The 22,203-nt window shown below is 42.6% G+C and overlaps 2 protein-coding genes across 2 annotated transcripts in view; one reads left to right on the top strand and one right to left on the bottom strand.

The window, feature by feature from the left end:
* Positions 1-7,887, top strand: part of baiap2l1 (BAI1 associated protein 2 like 1) — a 70,429-nt gene extending 62,542 nt beyond the window's left edge. Inside the window, 3 exon segments of the mRNA NM_001100227.1 lie at positions 723-912; positions 3,976-4,016; positions 5,979-7,887. Coding sequence (NP_001093697.1) covers positions 723-912; positions 3,976-4,016; positions 5,979-6,054 — 307 coding nt within the window. The 3' untranslated portion in view covers positions 6,055-7,887.
* A 3,170-nt stretch (positions 7,888-11,057) lies between these two features.
* On the bottom strand, positions 11,058-21,799 carry bri3 (brain protein I3). Its single transcript, NM_001122812.1, is given in 3 exon segments — positions 11,058-11,722; positions 13,832-13,937; positions 21,433-21,799. Coding segments are annotated over 3 exon segments (405 nt in total). The 5' UTR covers positions 21,599-21,799; the 3' UTR covers positions 11,058-11,589.
* Positions 21,800-22,203: the final 404 nt, after the last annotated feature.

The raw sequence follows: 22,203 nt of genomic DNA, 5'->3' as shown, positions 1-22,203 counted from the left end.
ATTGATAACAGTGTCTTTTCCATGTGTCTTCAGCCATAAACAGTACTTTAAGGGCTCTGGCACACGGGGAGATTAGTCGCCCGCGACAAATCTCTCTGTTTGCGGGCGACTAATCTCCCCGAGTTGCCATCCCACCGGCGAAAATGTAAGTCGCCGGTGGGATGGCACACGCTGCGCAGGCGATTTCGGCAAATCGCCGAAGTTGCCTCGCGAGGCATTTTCAGCAATTTGTTGAAATCGCGCTGCCGCGTGTGCCATTCCACCGGCGACTTACATTTTCGCCGGTGGGATGGCAACTCATGGAGATTAGTCGCCTGCGACTAGAGAGATTTGTCGCGGGCGACTAATCTCCCCGTGTGCCAGAGCCCTTAGGGCCGTGACAGAGAGGGGAGGGGAACAAATCTCCCTTGTCGCGGGGGCGTCTAATCTCCCCCAAATGCCATCCCACTGGCTAGAATGTAAATAGCCAATGGGATGGCATACGCGGTGCTGCGATTTGCCAAAATCACCGAATTTGCCTTGAGAGGAAACTTTGATGATTTTAGCGCCGCGTATATCATCCCACCGGCGATTTACATTCTAGCCGGTGGGATCGCATTTCGGGGAGATTAGTAGCCCGCGACAAGGGAGAATCTCCCCGTCTGTCACGGCTCTTATACATTCCGACCTCATTCATTCTTCATTTCCCTCTAAACCTTGCTAAATTTACTCTGTCATTACAGTGTGCCCCCAAGCCCTGCTCCAGTCCGGAGCCTCAGCTCGGCCAACTTAGTTGAAAAAAGCAGAGTTGTCCTTCCAGAACCGGATTATCTGGAACCCATGTCTGAGAAAAGCAGCAGCAACAACCGAGGATACACTTTCAGCCCTCTCATTGCCAAAGATCCTCCTCCGAAGGCAAACAGTGAATCTCCTGTGAGTGCATTTGTGTACATAACAAAGCTACTGCCTATTTACCCTGCATGTTTCACACTGTGGTTTATTTATCCTTTTTTTTTTAATCGGGTCCCAAAATTCCAGAAATATATCCTGCAGTTGGCTATGGCATTTCTCTGTATTATGGAACTCCGAGCATATTCTATGCACATGGCTTTCCTTTTCTGGCGATCCCATATTGCTTTAAAAGAAATATATATTTTATGACTATTTTGCCAGTAAAATGGAGACAGGTAGCTACATATTCTGTGTGTCTGAGCAGCCTTTATTCTGCATTATTGGCTTTTATGGCACCAGGAAACAGAATGGGGTTCATAGCATATAGCCCTGTAAACCTGCTCTGAATCATGGCTTTGTCCTTTAGCCAATTTTCACAATGGCTTATTTCCTTGTTCTGTGCTTACAGGCACATTTCTATTTTTATTATTTTACTGTTGTGTTTTTTATTGTAATCGGGGATGGCCCACGCTAGCAGCTGGTGTGAATAGCCCCTCCTCCTATCAGGCACCAGTCTATAATCCTCTGGACATTGCAGTCACCATTACAGACCATGCAAAAGGCATTAAAGCTTTTACTGTGATGCTGGCATTAGAGTGACATAACCAACCTCTCCTCCATATGCTAATAAATCATACCCAGGCTTTTACAGCAACCTTAAATACGCTACCACAACTTTTCTCCCACCAGGTATCTTTAAAGGAACAGAAACATAAAAAAAAAGAAAAGTGTATACAAGTAATTAAAATTATTCTGTTGCCCTGCATGTGTGTTTGCTTCAGAAACACCACTACAGTTTATATTAACAAAGCTGCTGTGCAGCCATGGGGTAGCCATTCAAATTGAAATAGGGCTAAATGGCACAGATTATGTAGATTAGCTCTGTAAAACACTATTGTATTCTACAGAGTTTATCTGTAACCTGTGCTTTTTTCTCCTTTTTTCCAGTTTATGTGGCTACCCCCCATGGCTACACAGCAGCTTATTTATATAAACTATATCAGTGTTTCTGAAGCAAACACACCAGGTTTACCAGTGCAGGGCAACAGTACATCATATTTTAATTACTTTTAACCTTGACATCCCAGCACTTGGGTGAGTTGGAAGTTGTAGTTTAACAGTCGCCTGAAGGGTTCAGGGTGGACTTCTCTCTTCTACACATCAAATAAAGACATTCATATATCCCAACAGCACCCCACTGGCACTCAAACGCAGCCTCACCCACTCCACCAATTAGGGCAGTGGCACACTTAGTGATTATGGGCTTTCTGTCTCCCTGGTAAAGAATAGCTCAACAGTTCTCCATGGTTAATCTCTGCTACCATGGGAGACTAATCTCCCCAAAATGCCTTCCCACTGGCAACAAAGGGAATCACCGGTGGAAAGGCCTACACATCACTACATCACTTTGGTTTTCCGCAGTTACACAAAGTTGCCTGCAGGATGAAACTTTGGACAAAAACCAAAGTGATGCGTAGGCCTTTCCACCGAGTATTTCAGAGAGACTAGTCGCCTGTGGTAGCAAAGATCTCTCCGTGGGACATTACCCGTACTTGGTTCCTTATAATCGGTCACATGGTCCTGGGCCAGTTATTCATGGGAAGTGCTATTGTGGGAACTGAATTACCAGTATAGAATCACAATGATGTTTGTCCCCAAACAATCACACGACACAGATAACACCTGGAAAGGAAGGCCCCAGCTAATCTGTTTGTACAAAACTCCACAGATAAAATAGGGGAAATAAAATATCAGTGTAATAGGAGCTATATAAGGGAAGTAAGTAGCCATGCCATAGTCCGACAAATACTGTGGGGTATTCATTGGATATCATTTTGTCAACATGAGCAAAATACATAAGGCTTATTTTAAAATTACATTCTGAAAATAGCATGAAACTAGATATAATGAGCTTTGTATAAACAACCCTCTTTCTTCACCAATAAGTGGGAGTCCATTATACAGGGGGTTATCTGTGTTCTGAGATTCTAATTATCCAGCTTGAAAAACCCAACATGGAGTGGCTTCAGTTTCCGCATTTAACTCAAGAAATAACAAAAAGTATGTTCAGTACAAATTCTTTTCATTGCACTTGTGTTGAACAAAGGGGGGTGTACTCTCTATTTACCACTGACTCGCCTCCCTCACCGACATATGGTCTGAAACTGGCCACATCTCAATCGGGCAGGTTCCATTTTTCCGCCAGATTGGGAACTGCGTCGGCTCCTTGATGTGGTCCCCGATCCGATGACACCTATGCCTGCCTGTAGGTGGGAATATCGGGAGAATATTTGTTTGCTTGGCGACCTCACCAAATGAGCAGATCTTACAGTGCAGGGCAGATTTATTAAAATCAAAAGAGTTTAGAGCATAATACATAGAAACTCACCCACATTCTCTTCATTCCTATGGGGGTTTTTTTGGAAGTGTATTTATCATATGGTGAACTCTCACACATTGATAAATACGCTTCTAAAAATCCCATATTAATGAATAGAAAGTGAGTTTCTATGTGCTTAGCTCTTAACTCACATTTTTGATAAATCTGCCCCTTAATGATCATGTCCAGGGATAAACTCAGGCCCCTGCCATCAGAATTTAGTGTTTAGACACTGCCACTCTCTCTAGATTAACTGTAAGGAGAAGCAAGAACCAGTGATGGCAAGTTCAATTGAATCCCCTATAAAGTATATACGTTATATATGTAGCTTGGTCATTATGACTGTGCTCTTTATGAGCATGAAACTTTTTGGGAACTTCTATAGCAGTGAAATATTTTCTATATTAAGCTATTTGCTGCCACCTGGGGATGAGGCAGTGTAATAGCAGGCAGTTGCAGTAGCCGGTATGCGCTGGTAGCTTTATAGGAGCGGGAATTGCATAGCTTAAATACTATACTAACATACTGTCCCATCAACAAGGAAATAAAAGTAATGTTTCTGGGAAAAGAGAATGTTTATTGGCTTTAGTCATAATAAAACCTGCTCTGGGTGCCTTCCAAGCTCTTCTAATTAATTCTTTGTCTTTGCTTCTGCTTGTTTATAGAAGCCAACTGCAAATGGCCTGACTAACCACCCATTTCTAAGGTAAGTACAGATGCACACATTCACATTTCTCTTACGATGAAGACACATGGAGCTACTAGTAGCAGCTACTTGTTGTGGCTACTAAACACACAATGCTGACCATTTACTGATAATTGTCTCTATGTGTGGTTTAGTAGAGGCAATTCTCAGTATTGTCTATGGCAGGGTATTTTCTGGAGTTTAGTAGCCATGTAAAAGTAGCTGCTACTAGTAGCTCTGTGTGTCTTCACCCTTAAAGGAGAACTAAAACCTAAAATGGATATGGCTAGCAATGCTGTATTTTACATAATGAACTTACTGTACCAGCAGAGACACTCAGCAGCCCTATAACAGTAATGATTCCCTAATTGAATCTCGTTAGGGCACTGCACATGCTCAGTATCTTCTTGGTAGCAATTGAACAGTTAGTTAGGGCTCATACAAACTCATGACTGATTTATCCACTTATGGCCAAATGGTTATAGGCAGCACTCCATTATTTCATTTTAACACCATTATTACAATGCGGGCAGCAGCAAAGTTTCGGGGCTAATTGGCTCTTTGTCCACTTATAGCTCCACATGTTCCCTGCAAGCCCCAAACACTGACTTCTCTGTAAAATGAATATGATAACATTCAAGTTTCTTAGTCCTAGTTCGTTTTGCTACTAATTTTTTACATTTGTATGTCCATTTCGAGGGAAATTCAAAAGTGTTTTATTTATTTAGCTCTGCTGCCATCTAGAGATTAGGCAGTGTAAGGCAGACACAATATCCCATAGGCATTTAATACATAACATATAGAAGCAGTGGCTGTCAGGGAGGACTGGAAGTTGCGTGCGTTCTGGGTCACAGGATGGACAACCCTTTTTTACATACGTATTTTCCCCCTCAAACTGGGCCTTTCATTTTTCTGCAACCCCCGTGCAGCTTCCATAGTTGCAATAACCAAAGTTAATATATTGGTAGTTGGGTTAGCAGTGCTTTCAGGTTGCCATATAGTATTCTCCCCTTTTATGGGCATGACCCCTTGCCAGTCGCTCGCCACAGGGCTGCAGCAGAGGGAATTATGGAGATTGCATGTCTTTAAAAAAGTAAAAAAATATGTGTATGTATTATAGAGCTAATGTATAACCCAACTAGTTCATTCCTATTATAGTTAAATTAACCCTTTCCCTAATTTAGTTTCCCTGATTCCCAGGATAGAGGGGGTATGTGTGCCCTTGTGTGTGACACCTTCATTGTGTCAGTGCTCCCATCCCATGTGCCTCACCTCTAGGGCCTTGTCATGGGAGCCATGGGAAAGTGAATAGGAGTACGAAGTGCTATGGCCAAGCCTCTAGCTAGGAGTTAATGTGGGGGATACAAGAATAGAGTGCCTGTGCCTCCTAGCTGAGCCCCTCTCCCTGGCACCCATAATAACGCTGGGGAATGAGGAACCTCCCACTCAGTGGCACCCACAGCTTCCTGTTGTACTGAGTCACTGGGCTTCTCTCGGTGCATGTCCCACAGAAGGAAGTGCGGGTTCCTGCTCTCACTCCTCATTGTTTGTATGTAAAACAAAGCCAGAGTACATGCTATTCTCAGCTCATTCACTGGAGCACAGTAACACAAACACGAGCAGCCCTGGCCTGGCAGGAACGGATTTGGCCTTTAAATGATGGGGATTGCACAGCATTCACTACTGTTTCTGTAAAGACTTTGCTTTTGTTTTCTAACTTAACAAGACAGAAAGGTAAAGATCTGATTGGTTGCTATGGGCAGCACCACCAGTAATGTTGGCTTACACACTATAATAAATATGCCCCATACTTTTGTTAGTGGAGTAAAGCAATGCAAAGTCAGACATAAGGGTGCTGCAGAAATAGGTAGCCTGTTGCACTGATACATTTTAGCAACCCAGGAGTAACTACATCCCCCACCTTTCTACTGGACTTAATCCCATTATAAAGCCTTATTGGTGATTCTCTGTTCTCTGTTACAGTGGAGAAAACCCATTTGCAACCGTCAAACTGCGACCAACCGTAACAAATGACCGATCTGCGCCGATTATTCGATGAGCTGGACCCATTAATTTAATTAACATTATTTTTATAAATATATATGTATACTGTATATCATTTCTTTGAGCTTGATGAGCTGTGTACTGTAATTTCTGCTGTGTTCTTCCACCCAGGGAACAGCTGGACCTGTAAGCCTATCCGCTGGCCTCATTTACTGTCAGTGAAAATCTGTGCCCAAACCTTGCAGTGCTGGGGTTGCCCACGGGCTTTCATAGGAGTGAGTAACGCCTGGATCCGTGGCAGTAGCTGCACAGAGATTTAACCTTTCCAGAACCATATTGATTGGGAACAGGTTGTTTTACAGTTAATAGCCTCCCCATTTAAAGGGGTTGGTACTTCTAAAGACAAGTGTTTCCATGTTAATGCTCCTCACCTTAAAGGGGAAGCAATTGCTGGGTTAAAAATGGGTTCTTCCCTCTGCACATTGCCTTTAGATTACAGTAAGGTACGGAATGGGACAGTTATTGTGTATATATAATAGTTCATGTTACTTTTGTGAGTAGTTTTTGGAATAAGGTAAATAACTGATTCTAAACCTATTTGTGGGACACCAGGCGGATTCCCAAAAATAATTTTGGTCCCAGGAGAAAAATGTTCAGTAATGTCAGGCCACTGCATGTGTTAGAGCACTAGGGAGAACTTGCACCTATTGGATTACAGAGCACAAGGTGCAACACAGCCCTGTACTGCCATAAGCACAGCGTAAGTACAGGGCCCTTCTTGCACCCATTGGTGCTCCCTAACTCTGAGTGATGTGGGAGCAAAGGGGTGTCCACCTACTGCCACCCAGCCCCTCATGAACACAGAGCCTCATGGGAAAGTCACATACTGTTCTGTTTCATTGTGGAGCTCATAGAACCACCTGTGGGAATTAAGGGCTGGCCATGGTGCAAACAACATGGCAGCGGGCACCTGTTTCCTGCCCTTTGCACTATGCTCGACATAGTAAATGAGGCCTCTAGTTTCAAAGCCCAGTAGGGATTTCTGTTGTTGCAGTAGATGCTTCAGCCAAGCAGACAACATGGCGGCACCGACACACAGAAAGGGTGTTCTGTTCTGATAGTGAGCTGTATCCTCATGTAATTGTTCAAGGGAAAATAATTGGAGGCTAATGGCTGCTTAAAATCTTGTCTTCGAGCCTAGTACATTGGTTGCTTTAGCTTGTCGAATAAATCCTGAATCTGTAATTCTATCCAGACTACAGAACTGTTCCCTTTTAGTCTGAGGTGAAGCCGGCCATGTTGGCTCCCCTCGATCCCTTTAGGCACCTCAAATTTTACTTGAAACAATGGATCCTTTTTGTAGATTTTATCTTCATTGTAGTTACAGTCAAGTGATGGCGCACTTGGTTGCTATGTGGCGCTAGATTACTGGGGGCCGGAGAGATTGTAAGGGCAGTATAAATAGGTAAGACCACATCATCCAATTGATGCTTCTACATCTTATATCCCGCCGCCACTTCATGGTGCATCTGCATTCAAGGTGCAAACACAGCATTGGCTTCCTGCTCGATGGCGGCTCATTGGCTGATTCCTGGGAGTTGCACAGATTCACCCTCTGCTAAATTCCAGCCTTTCCATAAGTTCTGTTAATTTTAAATGAATGTAGTTATTGGGAAAAAAATGTTATTTTAAACATTTTCTTAATCCTGCGGCCGAACTTTAATATCTCTATCCAGTGTTTCATGGTTCCGCGCGTCGCCGGCAGCCCGCAGCCTTGTTAAGTTATTTGATACGTTACTTAAATGCCTTTATATAAAATGATAACTATATGTATGTAAAAGATGATATATATTTCATTGGTTTCAATCAGGAAATTCCAGAAAAAAAATAAATATTCTCATAAAAAAAACATTTTTTTTTTTTTTTTAAATCATTTTTTCTTTTGTGCAGTCACTAATGGAAGAAACGTGACTTGGAAAATTGAGTTAATGCCATTGGATGAGCAGTCACAGTCTGTATTTGCTGTAAAATGGCAGCTGGGCAGTAACTATTGGCTGTGCCTTGTTCAGAGTGCTGGGGGCATGGCCTGTATCTTAGGGAATGTCTGATCATTGTAAAGGTCCCCATACACGGGCAGATTCTAGCTGCCGATATCGGCTGCTAGAATCTGAACAGTGTTCCAGACCTGAGTACTTAAATCATAATTAGTGTCTGGGCTAAAACTAAACTAATTTCATTACTTTTCAGGCTCAGATTTGCAATTATAGACCTGTAAGTCAGACACTGGTAGTGGGTAAGTTAGAAAGGCTTGTTAATAGATCATGTTCAAGATTTTCTCCTGGAGACTGACTAAAAAAATAAATCATTGTGCCTTTATGATGAATCAAACCTATCATCTTGACTTCATCTCAGCTTGACTTGCTTTTTTATAATGTATGTGGCCCCCCCGACGGGCCTACACAACTGATATCTGTCTGGAAATTGACCAGGTGTCTATCAGGCAGGTTTCATTTTCTTGTTTGGACCAGATCAGCTTATTGATGCGGCCCTTGCTCCGATGGCTCCTATACCCATTGTAATACGATCATGTAGCCCTAAGGCCAAACAATCGAGTTAGCCAGATATATATCCACTCATTAGACAACTGTTTGGAAGGACCGTGGTTCAGGTTTGATTAATGGGGATATGAAAGCCAATTATACCCTTAATTTCTTTGAAGAACGACCCTGGGGTACTGCTGGGTAATAAACTTAGTTGTATCAAGCAATGGCAGCATCTAAAGGGCCAGTAAAAACCTGATTTTCTTTTTGTTTTTAGGAACTAAGACTCCTGCGAGTTTTTTGATTAAAAAAAAATTCTAGCAATAATGTATTTATAAATAGTCACAATTTGTACCTTGATCGTATAAAAGTTTCTCAAAATGTGGAAATTCTGGTGAAAGTTTTTTATTTTTGCGAAAAAAATCCTGAAATTGAAATGGCCTTCGCTCCATGAATCTTCTTTATTTTTTCCCAAACAGGAAATGTTCCAGCGGCCATTTTAAGAGCATTGGCGCTAATTCTTGGAAACAATAATATGTTTAAGATTCACTTGAAAGTATGTAAAATAGAAAACAATAATGCTTAACTTTGAAAATGTGTCAAGGACAGGCTGTCACTATTCTATTTCTCTACTATTGTAGCCTTCATAGGACTCAATGGTTCAATAAACCTCAAATTTTTTGAGAAAAAAAACAAATAATTGGATACTGCTAACACATACATAAAACTTGAAGAAAAAAAAAAAAACAATAAAAAAAAAAACAAATAAATTTTCTCGGAAAACCTTAGTAAATGGGCCCCTTAGTGTATCTACACAGGAGCAAGGGTTTCCCCTATAAATCACTGATAAAGCTTTGTTTATAATAACATAAGGGAACAATATAATCACCCTCATGCATTATTCACCAGTAGAACATTCCATTTTAGGGCTACGGCAAGTATAGCTGTCCAAAAGCATCCAAAAACACCTTGTAGTGCAAAAGGCCGTATCTTACTGAGATTCAGCTGGGTCACTGCATGTCAACTGGTTTACACACTGTGATTTTTTTTTTTACAGTTACAAATTAGGAATTGCACCACTGTGTTAAATCTCAGACGGGGAATCTAGGTGGCATTTAGGTGCTCAGAGCGAGTTAACATTTGCTTAACGCCTCTGGTGCACCCATATAAACGAAGAGTTGAGTGTACCCCGAGCAGCCAAGGATTCTCATTGGAGGTCCCTCTAGCTTCAATTGGCCAACAGCTTGATAACGTTTTATTAATAAAGAACCCGTCCCTTAGATGTTGCTCCCAGTGGACTCAAAGCAGGTGCTTATTTTTAAATTTCTGACTTGGAGGCAAGTTTTGGTTGAGTACAAACCAGGGGTTCTGCCAAGCAGAGCTTTCTGTAGGCTGCCAAATAGCCAATCACAGCCCTTAATTGGCATCCCCAGGAAATATTTTTTATGCTTGTGTTGCTGCCAAACTCTTTTTCCAATTGAATATGGCTCACACATGTAAAAGGTTGGGGACCCCTGCGTTGCACTAACAGCTCCCAGCATGCTGTAACCCCCATGTAATTATGTGCTGGAGATGGTTTGTTGGAGTCCAACAAGCCATCACTGGGTAGAACAGCAAATGGAAAATCTGTTTTCCCTCCGAGTTCTGGATTCAGCCCTACTTTTTTGGCAGCTGTTTATGAGAAGTGCAGGGAAATTGGAAGGGACTGACCTGTAGGGAGAATGTGGATGAACTGAAGCGGAAGTAGCCGTTTGCCACACTGCAGTCAGGCGATCATCTTATATAGGAGCCAGTTCATTTGCCAATGGATCCCCAGCACTAGAAAGGTCTCTGAAAAATCCCTATATAAATTCCCAAGTACATTGTATTGCAATCGATATTTTCTTGAAAAAGGAAAAGTCATGTGATGTTGCTCTGCTTACATTTGAACAGAGAAATTTCCAATGACCTTTCTCTCTCGCATTACGAACCTCATTTCCTAAGCAGCGAAACATCACAATACTTTCGTTTTCTCAAGAAATTCATTTTCTGCTGACTGTAGCTACTCCCCTAGAATGAACAGCAGGTGGCACTGTTGACTCAAATGCATCATATTGGGTGAAAACCTGCAGATATCTTGAAAACTAAAAACAATGTAATTAATGTAAATGGAAAAAGTGCTTAGAAGAGCGCTATGAGCAATTTTATTTTTTATCTATTTTTATTATAGAGGAGTTAATGCTCCTTTAAAACCTCTCTTTAGGATGATGCCACACAGGGGGCTTTTTTTTCCTCAGGGAAATAATAGGCTGCTCCGAAAACCACTCATACCTGCTGTAACACCCAAGGCTGTCATGTTAGTCTTATTTCCTGCTTAATAAAGCCCCCTCCTCCCCCAAAGCAGCCCACTACTTATCCCAGCAGCTGCCATTGGATCCAGAGATGTGGAGAGTAACACAGGGTATGCAGAGGTTATGGGGCAAAGGCATGTGTGTGCCCCACTGGTACCAAGTGAAAGAAGCTTTTCTATCCACCCATATCATAGAATTATCTTTAATATTTTCACAGTGCTTTTCTGGTTTTACTATAAAATTTGTACATTTTGCAGAATTACATACAAAAAACATCGGTCCATGTAACTGAAACAATAATCACCTTTACATTAGATGAGAGGAAACCGGTCCATGGCTCTCCATCTGTTGCTGAACTACAATTCTCAGCATCCTTGGCCTGGTCAGCATCAGGGAGTTGTAGTTTAGCAGCGGACGGAGAGCCAAAGACCGGCTGTCCCTGGAATCAGTAGACAGAGGAGGGGGACAGAGGGAACTGCTTTGTACAATGTGTAAAGGCACCAGAGCGTGGAAGCGTTTATACCTCCAGCCGCCACAATGGCACAGCAATCCCCATGCCCCAAGCAATAACCAGGAAAAGGAAGGAACTCTATCACACACCCCCATACAAATATGCCATTTAATCAAAGAGAAGGATTGTGCACCTAGGTGAGGAGATTTACAGAAGGGAACGGAGAAGTGCAAGATATAAAGCCTCTCTGTGGGGTAAGTTCTCCGGCCTTATCCAAAAGTAGCGCCACAGTTGGGGCATCTTCGCTGCCTCAGTGCCATGCAGAACAGGATCCCGATTGGAAAGAAGAAAATGGCACAAAACAGACCCAGGCAAGTGAAGGAATCTTCCAAGACGCCAACTCTGTGGGGGGAGGGGGGAAAGAAAAACAAAATGACGTGAGGGACGGTTTTCATTCATCTCGAGGTACTAACTGCTCCCCCTAGGCTTTAGGGTGCGGGAAATATCAGGGTTAAACTACTGGCACGGCAGACCCTGCAGGTCTATGAGGGCACGGACTAATAAGCAGTTTCAGTCTTTAAACAATCTTATACCCAAATCCATATAATCAATTCACTGAGGGGCCCTCTAACTGGCTGCATATTTAACCACCTGTATGCCACAGAGCAATGCGCCTCTCTCGGGGTTAATGTCAGTGCATGTGATGCTGCTTCCAATTATTCACATGCTAAAAAGGGAACAAGGAGGCTCCTCTAACCACATGACCAATACAGCACCAGGCTGCACAACATGTGACCCTATCTGGCTAACAGGCTTGTGTGCGGCAGATTAAAGGGAAAGCACATTTTATACATTTTCAGCATCTAGAATGTGGCTGTGTCTGACCAGCTGCAACATAAGGGCCCCAAACTATCAAGGCAGCAAGGCCCTCCCCCTGACTATTAGGTCACTGGTCACCTGAAGCCCTTGGCCACACCCACTCTGCTCTCCAGCGGCGCACAAGAGAGCTACCATTCTTCCCAAAGGAGCAAAGATGCCCAGAAAGGCACCCGGCTAGCAAGTTCAGTAGCAAATCAAAAAGCAAGCCCTTAGGTTTAATAGTTAATGAATCTACTGTTTAACAAAAACAAAAACCAACATCTTTAGTCAATGTCAACATTTACTCACTGGAGTTGGGCCAACTGCTTCCCGAGGTGACTGGAAACTCACCAGAACACATTCCTGTCAGCTGCACAGTATAGCACACATGCACATTCAATGGGCGGCCATTACTAGCAAGGGTGGCCCCATGGCCCAACAGCTGCCATACATACACACTACAAGCACAGCGTGTCCCCTCACTACCACAATCCTTTGCAAGGGTGGCCCCATGGCCCAACAGCTGCCATACATACACACTACAAGCACAGCTTGTCCCCACACTACTACAATCCTTTGCTGCTGATCCCGCTCACTCAGTGCCAGATTTAGCCAATACTGCATGGATTTCTTTTCCTGTTAAATGACTATCATTTGCCCTGACTTCAGCCAGGGTGGGGATCTAAATTAAAGGGGCAGTATACACCCCTTTTCAACATCAACTCATTGAATAGGGCTTGTGCTGAACATACTTTTTGCCTATCGTTTTTATCAAGACATATCTATACATTAGGTTATTTCTGACACTAAACAAGAATACGAAGCTAGTTTCTCTTTAGCACTTCCTGTCAAACAGAAACTCAGAGAAGCTAATAAAATGAATTACCAGTCCACTGAGTAGCCTCTGATAATGAGCTGCTCAAAGGGCTGTTGTGTAGAAAGGGGGCTATTTGTTAAAAGGTAGATAGGGGCTCTGAACTAATTGCCATGATTTTAAAGAAAAGGGGGCGATTAGTTCAGTAGAAACTAAAATTAGTGCTTTATAATGGCAAAAAATGGAAAGTATAGCTTTATTTTAATGAAAATTATAGGCAAAATGTAATTTCAAAATAAGTCCTATTTATTGTGATTCGCAAAGGTGTTATTACGTGTATACTGCCCCCTTAACTTCATGCTTCCCATAATATAGGGGGGCGGAAAGGAATATATTTGAAAATGCCTTGATAAGCCCAAATCACACTTAGGCTTGTCCAAAACCTTGCTCGCTTTCAGTCCCACTCATTTGGGGTCTGTGATCTGAGACTCCACTGAGAGCATGATACATGGTACTACATGATACTACATGGTACTACATGATACTACATGATATTACATGATACTACATGATACCATAGCTCTTGGTTGTATATGTGCAGCAAAAGGGATACACTTTATGTATACACTTTAGCCGTTTTCTTTAAAAAAGGTGAAAAATAAACAGTACCAGCATTTACTGTTATACTGTTATATTCTCAGCCCTTTACCTACGGCCAAAAAGCATGGTGGTGCTTTGTGGATCTAATTGGAGCATCGTCCCGCCTATATTCACGGGGAGGGGAGCAAGCAGCCCAGCCTGACTCTCATTGTGGCCAAGCTATGTACGTCCATATTTACCTGCACGCAGGGCAGCCTCCCACTACCACCACAGATGTAGTTGCTGCTGGCTGTTGGATTATGGTGTAAGTGCTGGGATAGGCCGGCTGGGAAGGAGGAACAAATCCTAAAATAAGCAGAAAAAGAAATATTAAAAAGCTATTTCCTTACACAAAATCATGCCAATGAGATATTATAGGTTATTATAGGGATCTGCCGAATCCATCCTTTCATTTTGGATTAATACATAGCAATATCTAAATCCTAATGGCACAGGTAATGTGTTGAATCAAACTTCCACTAATGCTGCCAATATGGAGTATTGATACTCCCAGTGCCAAGCACCCATTAGTAAGGCAAAGCATAAACAAGTGGGTTTGCCTGCGCACATAAAATACATTGCTAGCTGTTAGGCAAAACACATGGACTCCTTGCTAGGAAGTCAGAACACTGTCCCCCTGACTATCCAGCAAAATGTGAGTAGCGCTCAGCGGAGTACCCACTCCCACTCACTCATTGTTACAGGTGGGGGGTTCTTACAATGATGCACTGTACTGTGCACTTCAGCTCAATGTTTATTTGATTAAAAGTAAAATCTGGTGCAAAATGAAATAGCTAGAGCCGAGCTTCCCCTTTGGCACAGATTCAGTACGTAAAGCCTCTGGCCGGGCTATTTATAAAAGAACATACTCCATAGCTACACAGGAATGTACCATAAGGCTAAAGTCCCACGGAGTGATTTAGTCGCCTGCGACAGATCTCTGCTACAGTGCGTAACTAATCGCTCCAAAATGCCTTTCCGCCTGCAACATAGGCAATCCATGGTGCAAAGGCATTTTGGAGCGACTAGTCACCCGCAGTAGCAGGTAACTGTAAATCACTCTGTGGGCCATTAGCCTAAAGCTGGCAGTACTCACTGCAGTGTATGGGAGAGAGTGGCCCAAGTCTAGTAAATGCAAGGTGGCCAAACATAGGCCAACCGAGCCACTGTTCATCATTTATCTAACATACACTATATGGGCTAAACTATACACCTGCCTGTCCAACATCTTATTCCAAAGCCCAGGGTATTAACATGAAGGTGGTCCTCCATTTGCTGCTATAACAGTCCCTACTCTTCTGGGAAGGCTTCCCACTGGATGCTGGGACATTGCTGGTGGAAATGGCTTCTATACATATATTAGAAGTTGGTAACAATGTTGGGGGATCAGGTCTGGCTCTCGTCAGTGTTCCAATTCATCCAATGAGATGAGGTCAGGGCTCTGTGCTATTCAAGTCTTCTACTCCCAGCCCTGCCCATCTCAACCACATTCTGTAGGGATCTGACTTTTAGGCAATGCCAATAGTTAGAAGAGGAGTCAACATACTGATGGCCTAGTGTATCCTGTAACAATTTGTTAACTTTACATCTCTCTTCTGTCAATCATTAGAGAAGGGCCAAACACAGAATTCAGCCAAGTCCTGGCATGTTTTGCAGGGTACGGATTAGGCCACATCCTGGTTCTTTAGCCAAACAGATTTGAACCCTTTAAGTGATAGACAACTCAACACAACAGATGGTACAACTGTCTGATTTGTCTCCAATCTAAGGGTCATGTTCAGTTGGTACTTGGCCACGTCTTTTGTGCAGGATTTGTTATTGGGATGAATATAAAAAAATATGCATTCTGTGCATCCCTACTCCCCATATTCACCCAGAGAACTCCACATCATGGTCATTTGGTCTCCATCTCGTCTCACATCTGCAGCAGGTAACCATGTTCCTCAGTTCCCACCATATCCCACAACTCCACCCACATACATACTGTACCAATGGAATATTGTTTCCCCACTTAAACTTTGCTGCCTATATCTGCCCCAGGGCAGCCCATGAACTTGATGCATTTGTGATATCTGGACCACTAGTGAAGAAGCTGGTAGAGCGAGAACTGGCGCTTTAGCACCACTGCCAGAGCAATAAACAGTGGGAGAATTTGGACATTTTCACCCTACATGTTTGGCCTACTACAAAAAGCCAATGGGCAGAATGCTCCAGATTTGCACATTTTTCATTGCCTTTACATATGTTAATAATTAAAAGTTATGGATTGGATTAAAAATATATAAGTGAATAAAATCAAGTCTAAAAAGATTTACAAGTGATATTAATAGTTTCTCTTTAATATAAGTTATGCTTGTGATTATTAAGATTTACAATTATACCCTCTCCTTATACCTGATCCTATTGCAATGGGATAGATATAGGGGGCAATTTCTGCAATGTTCTGATCAGGTTTTAAAGGAGACATATTACATAAATGGGGAAAACCCAATTTTGGAGGCAATTATGAATAATATACGGTGCTGGTTTCACTTTGTGCTATACATTAATCCTCTCTGTAACAATGGCCCCTTTATTGGAGCTTCCTATAGAGCCTCTCACTTCTCTGTCGGTGTGTGAAATGAAGAGTGGGCGTGTCCTAATGGTCCCTGCCAGAAGCACAGTAGGAGGAGAGTAGCCAATCACAGCCCTGCACTCACACAAGCACAGACAGGCTTCAGTTCCCTATCAGGTCAGCCTAGCTGCTGATTGGTTCCTATCCTACAGTGCAGTGTACGGAGGGCCGCCGGTTCCCCAGCTCATCCAGAGAATTCAGGCAGCAGGAAGTGGAACAGATGGGTGGGGCTAGTGGGGTTTCGGTGGAATTTCTCAATAAATCAGTCAGAAACACAACTTTTTTAAGCACAATCCTTCTATATCTAGAGGAGTATAATTCACTGGAACATTCATCATTTTTATAGGATATGTCTCCTTTAATAATCTCTCTATATATTGATGTTACCCCCCAAATACATATGATACATACCTATTTATTCATGCTGAAGGGTCAGGGTAGCAGAGTAGTTTTGGCCACACGTGTAACCATGAGAGCATGTATCTATTTGCAGAGCACTTCCCTAGTGCTATTGTGGGTGTAAAATGAGCCGGGGAGAATTGCATAATGTGTGCTTTTTGGACAAAATTCCAGATTGCGTGTGAGCTGAAAGCATAGCTCTGTTCTTTAGGTTCCAGGCTGCCAGACTGGTTATGTTTGATCCACATAAAGCTATTATGAGTATCATTTTCATTTCTGGTGGGTCGTACCCAGACGTTGTGAATGAATAATCAGTTCCCCAAGCATCTATACAGGTGTCACTGATCTCTAGGCTTTGTGGGCCTCATTAACTAACTGGGGCCAGATGCAAAAATCAACACAAATGAGTAGTTTTGCTGCCAATTGGTTGGGTGCAAGCTATATAACAACACAGTGCTAAACGTATCCTGTTTGTAAATCGAGCACAAATCATACCAAGGCATTCTGGACATTGTATGGACATTCTTATCACTCAACTACATGCAATTTTTGGGTGCAAAAAAAAAAGGACAGGTGCAGTGTGCAAGGAGACCTTCTACTCAGAACTGGTCAATGGCCACTACAATGTACAAGGTACACTGTTACTCATTCACTGTACTAATTTCGTTAAGCAGCACCTCTGTGTGGTGTTTTGAGGCACTAATAGCGAGTCAGTAATAGCCTTACTACAGTGAAGGCAGTCAAACACAAACTGCCACCACCCAAGCTTGGTCACTTTCTGTACAGAAAGACCGCAGAAAACTACAGGCATCATTTAATTATGGGTAGGGGGTGCCACAGAATGCTACAGTTTAGCCCTTAGAGTGCCATTCACTAATGTTTATCCACCCATAGAAGTGCTAAACTTGACAAGGCCGTACATACACATATAAATGTAATATGATGTGTGCACGGTGGCCCTCATTCCATATTGATATCTATGTACGGTGGATACTGGTTGATTCTAGGGTTGGACAGGTTTGCCAGTGCACCATGTTGGGCAGTGCACAGTGGATCAGTCCCTGCTGTTCAATTGCTTGTGCTCTTTGCATGAACATTTGCACAAATATAAAAGGTGGCCGCACACTCATACATGTTTCACTCATTCAACCAGTGAGCTGATTAATCCCCAGTCCAAACTGCCCATGTATGGCCACCTTAAATGGTTACCTTGAGAGGGGTTCAGCGCTCTGAATGTGTCCTGTATCAGGCAAGCAGGAGGGTACCGGGGCCAAGAATATGCTAGTTTGCCTTTGTGACTTTTTCCTTGATAAATGAGTCTCTATATCTTCATTGCAAGAGAGAGGACTAGGTTCTGCAGCAACTGCTGGGTCTGCTGTCGATCCATTGTTACATTTCTGCCCCAGCTCGTCATGTTTGATGAATCATACTCTGACCAATGGTAGCTGGATATCCTTGCAAAGGCGGTAGGTAGCCTTCGAATTCTGAGGGTTGCCCATTCTACTGACCAATGAAATCATGTAATTTAGATCTTGAGGATTGCCCTAACCAATGAAAGCGGGACATGCCTTCAAAAGGTGGCAGCCTTTGAATTCTGAGGGCTGCCCATTCTTCTGACCAATGTAAGATGTGCAATGGTGCAAGAGGTCATGTCATTTGGATCCTGACCAATGAAGGCTGGACAACCCTGCATTTCAGATTAGAGGACTGTCCATGCAAACATCACGTTCTCCTCATACGTAAGAGATGAGCTAACTGGGGTCAAAAAGCAGATGGGAACGAGAGATAAACACTGTGTCAGGTCCCCATTACATTTTACAGTCGGAACCTTTATCCTGCCCTTTTTTTTAAGGGGCAGACATATGACATAGAACAACAGCATACTCTGGAAGTTTTCAGATGTACCTCCAGTTACCATGAACAACTCCCAGCATCCTTAGCTAGCTCACAGAATTTAAAGGGCTGCACGCATACTGATTGTTCATTGTTATTATTTGCTTATAGAGCTCCAATAATGTATGCACCACTTTATAATTGCATGATAACAAGCAGGGACTTATAGTAAATTAAACTTGAGATAAGGCCCAGCACGCAGATTGTTCAAAACCATCAGCTTTGATAGAATGTGTCAATATTTCAAAACACTGATAAATGGGGAAAATATTGAACTAGAAATCCCTCAATGAACAGTTCCCAGGTTAATAAAGAGAGAATCAGGGCAATAAAAACTCATTTACCCTCCACACCTGCTTCCCTTTTAGTTGGACACACACTCCCTATTCCCTATCGCAGTGCAATTTGGGCTGTTTTCGAAAATTAACATTATGTTTTTATAATACGCCTGTATGTCATTAGCTTAAACTACAGAAGGTTTAACTGTTTTGTGACTGCATTATACCTGCATTAGCTATGGCCATGCTTCTTTGCATATAGTAATCTCTCATGTATATCCCTAAAAAATTAGTATTATTTGCTTACAGGTATGGGATCTCTTATCCGCAAACCTGAAATCCAGAGAGTTCCAAATTTCAGGAAGGCCATCTCCCACAGACTCCATTAGCAAATAATTCAGATTTGTAAAATGATTCCCTATTTCTCTGTAATAATAAAACAGTACCTTGTACTTGATCCCAACTAAGATATAATTACCCCTTATTGGGGGCAGAACAGCCCTATTGGGTTTATTTAATGGTTAAATGATTCCCTTTTCTCTGTAATAATAAAACAGTACCTGTACTTGATCCCAACTAAGATATAATTACCCCTTATTGGGGGCAGAACAGCCCTATTGGGTTTATTTCATGGTTAAATGATTCCCTTTTCTCTGTAATAATAAAACAGTACCTGTACTTGATCCCAACTAAGATATAATTACCCCTTATTGGGGGCAGAACAGCCCTATCGGGTTTATTTAATGGTTAAATGATTCCCTTTTCTCTGTAATAATAAAACAGTACCTTGTACTTGATCCCAACTAAGATATAATTACCCCTTATTGGGGCAGAACAGCCCTATTGGGTTTATTTAATGGTTAAATGATTCCCTTTTCTCTGTAATAATAAAACAGTACCTGTACTTGATCCCAACTAAGATATAATGATTTGTTATTGGAGGCAAAACAATCCTGTTGGGTTTATTTAATGTTTTAATTATTTTTTAGTAGACATAAGGTAGGGGGATCAAAATTACAGAAAGATTCCTTATCCGGAAAACCCCAAGTTCCAAGCATTCTGGATAACAGGTGTAATGGAGTCTATAGAAGAGGGCCTTTCCATAATCTTTCACTTTACTATGTAAATACACAAATATATATTGAATAATATGCCCCCTATAGTAAAAATATAAGGATATTATAAGTCAGCAAGGAGTTCTACAACCATATAAAAGCACTGTGTATATTTTACAAGAGGTTGTAAATTCCAATAGATTATTAATCATAAAACACACATTTCAGAGTCATGTGACAAAAATCACATCACTAAGCAGCAATTATAGCTGATGACATCACTATGCACAGTTTATAAGGATATTTCACAGTATATTCATGGCTCAATATATATATATATTCTTGTTTCTTCAAATGATTTTAGCCTAGAAAAGGGCCCCAAGCAGGAGCCAAAACCTTGGCAGAATTTATGGAACAAAGCAATTTAAGGGCAAAGACAGACAGGACAATTAGTCGCTGTGATTTTAACAAGCCAGTCACAGCGACCAATCGACATGCTAAAAAGTCATGGCGACCGTGCAGCACATTACACACACAGCAATTTGTATATATTTGAACGGAGGTATTGTCACGCCAATTAGTCCCCAGGGCTGTATTTTTAGCTGTGAAATGCCTTTCCACCTCCAACAATAAGAGTTGCGATTGGAAAGCCCCTCACATCACTTCAGTTTTCCAAAGTCGCGCAAAGCTGCCTGCCAGTGGAAAGGCATTTTGGAGCAGTTAGTTGCCCACAATAGCAAAGATCTATTGCAGCCGACTGAACTGCTCTGTGGGACATCAGTTTTAAGGGAGTGGAACCTTTAGAGCAAAGACACATGGAGCTACTTAGTAGCAGCTACTTGTCACGGCTACTAAATGCCATAAAATACCCTGCCATAGACAATAAGGTTTGGGATCCCTTATTCGGAAGCCCATTATCCAGAAAGTTCCCAATTACAGAAAGGCGATCTCCCTTTCCTTTTTCTCTGTAATAATAAAACAGTACCTTGTACTTGATCCCAACTAAGACATAATTAATCCTTACTGGGGGCAAATCAACCCTATTGGGTTTATCGAACATGATTTTTTAGCAGACTTAAGTTATGGAGATCCAAATTACGGAAAGATCCCTTATCCAGAGAACCCCAGAGAGCATTCTGGATAACAAGTCCCATACCTGTACTGAGAATTACCTCTGCTAAAACATACGTAGAGACAATTATCAGTAAATGATCAGCATTGTCTGTTTTAGTAGCCACAACAAGTAGCTGCTACTAGTAGCTCTGTGTGTCTTCACCCTTAGAATGGTTCCTGATCAAACTGCCCCTCTGCATATGGGTGACAGGGACAACTGATTGTCACCTCAAATATATTTGTATAAATGGTTCCTGGCTAAAAGAAAATCTGATTTGATTGTAAGCTCCAGTGGCTACATATACATACATACATATATATATATATAGACAAACATGCCCCAAATACACCAGGCACCTATGAATTCACTTTGTACTTCTGTAGATGAGTGCTAGCCCAGAGCAGAGAGCCTAAGTAACTGCAGTAATAGTAAGACTATGGGTACCTACCGGCGCCAGGAGGGTAAGGGTATGGAGGGGGCTGGAAGGCAGGCTGGGCAGCTGTTTGCGGAGCCCCAGGAATAGTGCCATAGTTCTGTTGCCCGTAGTCATAGCCCCCCGGTACCGCCGGGCTGTAGGCTGGGGGTCTGTCCTGCAGAAGGGGCTTGCTATCCATTCCCTACCGGCCACAAGGGGATCAATCACAAAGTGAAAGCGGCTTCCCTGGCAGCGGGGTGTGGGCACAAGTTTGTGGGAGACTCTCGGGGGGAGGTGCCCAGGGCCACAGGTACCCGATCCCTTCTGTCCGGCACAACTGTCCCACCCTCTCCTCTCAACTGGGTCCCGGAGTCCCGAAGTACAAGGTGCAAGCGCTAATGTGCTCAGCTCTGTGCTGGATCAGGCCAGTCACAAGACTCGGGTCATGTGACCATTCCCTAGCGGCGCATCCCCGGCAGGAAGGGCTGCTCATTAAAGGCGCAGCGCACTCACTGCCTCTCACCGCTCCGTCTCACCCTGCCGCTTCCACTCATTATTATTGTCATGGCGGGCTGGCTTTATTATTATTATTGTCATGGCGGGCTGGCTTTATTATTATTGTCATGGCGGGCTGGCTTTATTATTATTATTGTCATGGCGGGCTGGCTTTATTATTATTGTCACGGCGGGCTTGCTTTATTATTATTGTCATGGCGGGCTTGCTTTACGGTCCTTGGTAGATAACTTGCTCCCCAAATTGGGCGTTTTGCTAGTAGTAATAAACCGTAGTACATAATTGCCAGT

Source organism: Xenopus tropicalis, chromosome 9 (assembly GCF_000004195.4).
Source record: "Xenopus tropicalis strain Nigerian chromosome 9, UCB_Xtro_10.0, whole genome shotgun sequence".
In the NCBI taxonomy this organism is placed as follows: domain Eukaryota; kingdom Metazoa; phylum Chordata; class Amphibia; order Anura; family Pipidae; genus Xenopus; species Xenopus tropicalis.
Note: the sequence above shows the minus strand (reverse complement) of the source record. Positions and strands in the feature narration are given on the sequence as shown.